The 8,088-nt window shown below is 43.5% G+C and overlaps 1 protein-coding gene across 1 annotated transcript; it reads right to left on the bottom strand.

Annotated features, from left to right (window-relative positions):
* On the bottom strand, positions 1 to 6,182 carry LOC149862476 (olfactory receptor 6M1-like). The gene is made up of 2 exons (XM_090053930.1): positions 6,114 to 6,182; positions 1 to 954 (listed from the first exon to the last, which is right to left on the bottom strand). The coding sequence occupies exons 1-2, from the start codon at positions 6,180 to 6,182 to the stop codon at positions 1 to 3; spliced, it is 1,023 nt and encodes a 340-aa protein (XP_089910056.1).
* Between the last annotated feature and the right edge of the window lie 1,906 nt (positions 6,183 to 8,088).

The raw sequence follows: 8,088 nt of genomic DNA, 5'->3' as shown, positions 1-8,088 counted from the left end.
TTATTTGAAGTAAGATTTGAAATTGGCCCAGGATTCCCTCAGGACGTCTTTTACCTTCTCATTTCTCAGGCTGTATATGAAGGGGTTGAGCAGAGGGGTCACCACTGTGGTCAGCACAGCTGCCACCTTGTCAAAGTCCAGGGAGTAGCTCTGCTCAGGACGAACATACATGAAGATGGAGCTGCCATAGGCAATGGTGACCACAATGATGTGGGACACACAGGTGGAAAAGGCCTTCTTTCTCCCAGTGGCAGAGGGGATGCTGACAATGGTGGAGATTATGTAGCTGTAGGAGACTGATGTGAGGATTAGGGAGCTGAGCACTACAATGGAGGAGGAGATGAAGGCCAGCATCTCAAAGACGTGTGTGTTGGCACATGAGGCTTGGATCAGGGGAGCAATGTCACAAAAGAAGTGGTCCAGGACATTCACATTGCAGAATGGCAGCCGAGAGAGTTCAATGACTGGGGTGAGAACAGAAAAGAAAGCTCCAACCCAGCACCCCAGCATCATGAGCAAGCAGACCTTGTTGTTCATGATAGTAGTGTAGCGCAGAGGGTAGCAGATGGCTACATACCTGTCCACAGACATGACCGCCAGCAGCATGAACTCTACCGTCCCCAGCAGGAAATAGAGATAACACTGAGCGATGCAGCCACCATATGAGATAGTCTTGCTATGCATCATGAAGTTTATAAGCATCTTAGGGGAGATGACTGAGGTGAACAGGATGTCCAAGAAGGACAGGTTGCTGAGGAAGAAGTACATGGGGGTCTGGAAGCGGTGGTCAGTCCATATAATGCTGATGATGGTGAGGTTCCCAGCCAGGGTCATTATGTAGGTCAGCAGAAGGATAGCAAAGAGAAATACCTGGAGTTCCCAGACCCCAGTGAACCCCAGGAGGATGAATTCATCCACAGCAGTTTCATTTTCCTTTTTCCCTTCATGTTTTTCCTGCAGAAAGGATAAATGAATTCTCAATTACTTAAGGCTCAATAAACACAACAGCAGAGGCCAATCCCACTATTAATGTATCACTCTGCATATATGCACCATTCTTTTAGCAGCATCTACCAAGTCTCTGGATAGCTGACTGCCTATGCCTTTAGCTGTTAACCCATACAGTATACCAGTCCCTTACACTCTCTTTATGCAGAAAGAAATTCCCTATGCTAATAATAGAAATAAAATGTTATTTGAAATGAGGAAACCACTGTAACCTCACCGTATTTCTCCCACTTACATTGCACATTGAATAGATTCAGGTTTCTCCATTCATCCACCCATTCCTCCATTCTCATTCACAGCCATCCATCTATCTGTTCCCATTCAATGTTGATAGGCAGGCCTCTCTGGGTATATACAAATGTATACTTTAGTTGTTTTAAATGGGCCTCTTGGAGTTTTTGCAAAGGCAAATAGGAGAGCTAGGCACTGCAGTTGACTTTCAGAAGGTGCCACACTAATTTCTATGCCTTTGGAAGTGGTTTTCCATATGTACCACCATTATGGGAAGTTTCCAGGAGAAAAGCCCTCTGGCTTTTCTGTTACATCACAAAATAAGCAATACCCACTTTGGGCACACACGGCACTTTAAGACATCACAGAACTAGAAAGTCTTAGCTGTAAAGGACAAATCCATCCAAAAAGTGAGGCAGGAGCAGGGCAGAGAATAGCACTCAGGTGTACTGACTGTCTGCCTGCCTCCCTTCTCAAAATAAACCAACCTCACTCCCTTCCTGCAGTCTGGGATGCTAATCTAGCGCCAGCATCTTGCATTTGTTCAGGTATTCTCTTCTAGGAAATACAAGAACAGATCAATGCTATGTTTAGAGATCTCAAAAAAAGAGAAGCAAGAAAAGTATGGTTAACTACCAACTGTTCATTTCCAGAATGCTACTACCAGTTTTTGTGAGATCACACTTTCACCCTTAGCTATTTCCTACAGGCAATGGAGAAAGACAACTGATATACATAGCACCAAACAGAGCAATTCACAAATACTTACAGAAGCGAATTGCCACAGCTCTCTAGAGTCTTCAAGAGTAGTAAAATTCATACGACCTGGGTTACCTAACAACTGCCTGCAGTAGTGAATTGCCCCTTCCAATCCTGTGTTCCTGTAGGTATTTCTTCATTTAAACAAAATGTATTCTTTTTGCTCCACTTCCATAAACTAAACTATTGAATAACCTAAGATCCTAAAACTGTCTATGATTTGATAGCTTAATTACTCTTTGCATCAGTTCAATGTGTGAGGATTGGAGGACCTCTGCAAAAGTATCCAATTAAAAGTTCCCAGTAACCTACAGGTCACTGGATACTTATTATTTCCAAAATATTTTATTTCTTCTGAAAATGGACCAAAGATCACAAATGCATTAAAGTCTGTGCATCCACCAGTGGCATCCAAAAACTAAGATAACTTAAATGCTATTTTCTATATTCTAGAATAACTAACTGTATGGAGAAGAGGATTTTTAAATGGGTATATGTGCTACATGTTTCTCTGTTCATAAGAATCTGGAATATCAAAATCCTCTCTCCCCCTTATAAAACTGTGAAAATGAAAATAAGTTGAGAACTTTGTCTCTAAAATATCCTAATCCTTCGTTGAATGTAAATTGTGGTATTCACATCAAACAAGCAGCAGTCACAGATGAGCCCTCTAACCTGCTAAATATCACAAAACAGTTAGGCAATTTTGAAAAAGAGGGGAGGTTTCCAAATAGGTTGTCTCTCTCTGTCCTGTTTCTCTTTTCCTCAGATCTTTCAAAAGTGTCTTCTTTTGTCTTCCAGTTGTATTTGATTTTAACAGACCACTCTTCTCAGCCCTACAGACAACTAAGTTGTTGAATAATTCTGTTATCATCCTTACATCACTTTCTTTTTTTTTTTCCTTTTCCTTCTGGGAATGACCAGTGTTGGCATTATAACTTTTAATGACTTTGAGGCAAATGTCCAATGGGAATTTATTGGTGGTTTAAAAAGAGACCATGTTAAATTATCTCTGCTGATAACAGAAAAGGAAAGATTAGGATTCCCCGCCCCACCCATCCCTTCCCCTTCAAAAGTTTATTATACTTTTTTGCTCTTTGCCCTACCAAACCAACAAAATGAAATCACAAGGATATAGCAGAATCCTAATTGGCTATGCTGTTAAACATAGACAAACATATAGGATTCTCAACCACGTGCTACTTTTTCTGAACAACTGAAAGCAGTGAGCATCATTGCACAGCTCAAGAATAGGTTGCTCCCCCTTTTTTACCCCACAATAGGTCTGTTTAAATTCAAAAAGCAGTTACTCAAGGAAAATCTATTATCCATGTAATATAAGACATCCAATTATGTATGTGGCCACAATTGTGCCTTCTGATTTCATAACCGATGTCTCCATAAAACTATGTGGCTAGGTCATCTGTTCCATAATATCACGCCTAGGAATAATTGGACTAATGAAGGAATAGATACAGTTATCATAAATGGTCCACCTAAATCTAATTGTCATGAAAGAATACTCACTTGATATCAAATTGTACAGCTCCAAGAGATTTTCCAAAGAAATGAAACTGCTTTCAAAAGAATTAAAGAGCAAATTAGCAAGTTTATTCTGTGCGATAATCAATGCAACTTTTCTTTAATGAACTGATAGTCTAAATGAGGACCATCATCTTCTTAGGAAAACTTTATAAAAAACTGATTTTGTCAATCAACTATATAAGAAATTCAACACATTAATAAAGACAGGGAGAGCACCAGTTGATCTAATCTGACATGGACACTTTCAGATCAATGAAACTGGGAGAATTTTTACCAGTTCAAAATTTCCCTTTGCTATTTTGAAGATGCACATGGCTATCAGAAAGTATTTAAACTAACTTCCCGCATAACAAATCCTACAGAACTGCACACATGCCAGATAGGCATGTTTTCCCTGATAAAAAAATTGCAAATTCTCTTATAAAAGCCACAAAATCTGTGATTAAAATGAAAGCCCACCCCCCCCCCCGACTCCCCTGGCCCTGCTAGTGTCCCTCACTCCCCACCCACAGCCCCCTGGCCCTGCTGGTGCCCCTCCACCCCCCCACCCATGGCTCTTGCTCCCACAGCACAGTTGGAGGGGGTTCCCAGTTGCTAGGGCTATGGGGCCAGGGTCCCGGGTCTGCAACCCCCTGACCCTGGCAGGAGGTGGCAGCTGCTGGAGCGGGGCAGAGCCCGGCTCCCCACTGCTGCCTGCCTACTGCAGGCCTAGGCAGGGAGAAGGGGCTGCTCCCCGCCCTGGTGTGAACTCCTGGGGGCACAGGGGACATCTGTGTGTGAGGCAGGGCTGTGCATTGCCCACTGCAGGTTCCCACCCTGCTGTCCTTCCTGGCACCTCCACAGCTTGGTGTTTGCGACCACAGCTACAAAGAACAGTGGAGCCACGCAGCAAGCTGCTTGCCACTGTGAGCTCCAGCTGCCCTGGTGAAGGGTCCCCTGCCTCCGCGGCTACAGCAGTGTGGGGTTGCCCATAGGGGATGTGGGAAATGAGGAGCTCGCAATGGCACAAAGCTTGCTGCGTAGGTTCACTGTTCCCTGAAGTGCCGGGTCACACACACACTGGGCTGCAGAGGCCCCAGGGGAGGGCAGCAGGTAGGGGAGAATGAGCCTCAAGCAAGCAGTGGACAGCCCCTGCCCCATGCACAGGTCTTGGGGGCACAGGTCCTTCCTGCCCCCTGGGAATGTGTGCAGCGGCAGGAAGCCAGCCTTGCCCCCCACCGCCTAAACAAGCCAGCCGTGGCCCCATCCCACTCCCCCCCCGTGACCCTGTGGCTGAGCATTGCAGCTCCAAGCCCCAAGCACTGCCCAGCTGGGCAGCAGCCCCAGCCATGCCCAACTCCATCCGTCCCTCCCTCCCTATGGGGGCCTCAACTCCCCACCACAATTATGTGTGGGAGCCGCTCTCTAGGCTGACTGGGGCCACGTGCATGTACATGCACATGATGCCCACTGCCTGACCACCCTCCTCCTGCTCCCTCCCAGCTCCCTGCAGGCTGGAACTGTGCCCATCTGCAGGGAGCTCACTGTAAAACTACAAAATCTATGGGTTTCCATAGTAAAATGAGAAATCCACTTTTGCCTTGGGTAAAGGTACAATCCGCAGTTTACTCCATTTTACATAGGAAATGGAAAACTGGGATTCCTGGTCATAACTGGCCAGCTAGAGACAGAAACATTTCCTCCCATGTAGCAAAGAAGCCTGGAAACTGAATGCACGGACAATATACAGGAAAAGCATCGTAGAAAGCATTTATTTGATTCCATTTTGATCCCATTTATCAGAAACTTATCGCATCAGTTTAACTTCCTTCCACAGCTCCAAACTTCCCACACACCAGTAGCTTTTTGAGTAGCCCATCTCAGTCAGAGGCAAATGAGAATGAGGATGCATGGGGAGTATCTTCTCCAGTAAAAAAAATCAAAAAAATCAAAAAAATCTACAGTCTTAGAAGCCAAAAGGGATTAATCTTACAACATCACCACTAAGACAAGGTTGTTTCCAGGAAGGGTTTATGAGGAAAGCAGTGGCAGTGCAGGTAGAACAGAATTCACTTGGACAGAGACAGACATTTTATCTCATCTCTAAATTACCACGGAGAGATCAGGGAAGCCGACTGGATTAATAACTGTGTGTGCATGGGTGTAGGTGTGTGCTTATTTTCTCTCACAACTATAGGCCGTCTACTAACAATCACACACTTGCCACACCAATATTTTATTGGGTTCATTCTCAAGTTGCATCAAGGGAAATTTAGGTAAAATATTAGAAAAAAAACTCTCATGAGGAAGGTAGTCAGAAACTGGAACAAACTGTCCAGAAAGGTGGTGGAATCTCCATCCTTGAAGGTTTTTAAGACCCACCTAGACAAAGCCTTGGCTGGGATGATCTAGTTGGGGATGGTCATGGTTGAGCAGGCATGGATGACCTCCTGAGCATAGGCAATGCATAAGGGAGGAATGGGGGGGCATATGTCCCTCCTGACAGGGCCATTCCCAATGCTGCCACCAGTGTCTGTGGGTGCACATGGGCTCCATCCCTGCCACCACTGTTGGTGTCTGTGGGTGCTCACAAGCTCCATCCCCAATGCTGCCAGCTTTGGCAGGTGCACCCCCAGATTCAGGATGTACCAGTTGCCCATGCTCCTGAGGTTCCTTCCAACCCTAACTTCCTATAATACTATGATTTTTCTCATAAGTTTCCAAAACCTACTTACCCACAAAGTGTCCTAACATTAGCTTATACATAAACACACCCACCCACAGTGAGATGCAAAACGAGACAGAAATCACAATGTATTATGAGACAGATTGTTGGGAGCATATAGAGATAGGCAGACAATAGAGGGTGGTGTGTGTGTATGCAGAGATAAGCTGACATGTATGGAACAATTTCAAGGAGAAATGAATGTTTTTTGAAAAAAAGACCACCGTTCCTTTGGAAATGCCAAACCCATTTATTTTTTTTAAATAAGAAAAGGGTTTCTTTTATATATTAAAAAACAAGAAACCCACCAAACACCTTACATGTTCTTTAAAGGTAACTGGTCAGAGTGGAAAAAGACATTTATTTCCTCTAGTCCAGATAACTTCATTGTCTCACTTCCTTTTCCAGTGACATAGCCACAGCTTGGAGAGGTCACTACTTCTTATTACAGAGATCTATTTAGATACTTGCTTCTCAACCACCAAGAAAAGTGATGAATAAATGACACAACCTGGGACCCAGTATGAAGATTATGCTACATGGAGTCTGTGGCGGGCCAATAGGGTGGGCCTGCCACAGAGTGGATTGAAACACTGAGGTCTATTTCCCATGCTCTCACTTTCACCCCTTTTTTAGGTAAATGAGTTTTTAAATATTGATGATATACACACAATTGCTTATCATAGGATTTTTTACAAAATATATTTGACAATAAAAAATGATGAAGCATTTGAACTAAGCAATAAAAATACCTTTAGAAAATCCATACACCAATAAAGCAGCCATGTATGGTGACACATTAAAATATTAGGTCAGTACAGTTTTTCCTAGGTTGCATTGCAAATACAATTTTTTAAAGCATCTCAGCAAGTAAGATGCTTAATGCCAATGTCAGTAGGAGCTAAAAACCTAACCTGCTGGCTGCCCCTTGAGATATCATGCAAAGCTCACTCTTACAGGTCAAACTTTTGTTAAACAAATTCCAGAATAATATCCATCTCCGAATCCTAGCCTGGTGAGGATTGTTTTGAATCATTGTAAATTGTTACAGCCCTGATAAGTTTAAAGCAGCAGAAAGATCTGATCCTATTGCATTTGACTGGTGAGGGGAAGAAAGAAAACACATCTGGGGTCCGATGTTTATTTACAAAGTCACTGATGGCAAATATTGAGTCTCAACAATCTCCAGGGCTTTGCAGAGCCTGCAGAACCACACTCTCATCTCTGCATCATTGTAATACTAGCCTGCAACATCACTGTGTTACTCAATTTCCATTCCAGCATAAATTCAGCAGTGCAAATCAAACTAAAGTCTAATTTTATACCATGCAACTGAGTGAACACAGTACTTAGACTCTGGTAGACAAACTTTGGATTCCCCCTGCAAAGTGCTGCCTGAAGCTGATTCTAATGGACCAAATCTTCATTGCCATCGGCATGAAGGAAAGTAGGATTGGGTGTGTGAACAGAAACAGAATTGCTCCCATTTCACATCAGTATTCATGGAAAAAAAAATCAGCCCACAATACTGTAATAGAATTACTCCTGGTATACATGCATGTCCAGTAAGACAGAGGGGCCAGATTCTATTCCACCTATTAGGCTTCTAAGTAGACTTTTCCTAAGTGTGAATCTTCAATCCAAGTCCTGAAAATGTTAGCGCATCTACTTTTGTAGCATCAAGTCATCTGTGCAAGTCCCAAAAGCAGCAGCGAACACGAGGACTTGCTCCCCTTTTGCATTAACTGGTTTGCAGGGACTTGAGCAGAGTGGAACAATTCACATTTGTGCATCTATGTCTATTTAGCTAATAAGGTGGGGTAGAATCTGACCCTAGTTAC

This window comes from Crocodylus siamensis, chromosome 6 (genome assembly GCF_052110815.1).
Source record: "Crocodylus siamensis isolate JL-2025a chromosome 6, ASM5211081v1, whole genome shotgun sequence".
Lineage (NCBI taxonomy): Eukaryota > Metazoa > Chordata > Crocodylia > Crocodylidae > Crocodylus > Crocodylus siamensis.
The sequence above is the reverse complement of the archived record's forward strand: the minus strand, read 5'-3'. Positions and strand labels throughout refer to the sequence as shown.

Coding starts and splice junctions, on each gene's coding strand:
- LOC149862476 (XM_090053930.1), bottom strand. CDS start 6,182: ATGGGCAACTGGTACATCCTGAATCTGGGGGTGCACCTGCCAAAGCTG. Junction 955..6,113: donor CAGCATTGGGGATGGAGCTT/GTGAGCACCCAC, acceptor TCCTTTCTGCAG/GAAAAACATGAAGGGAAAAA.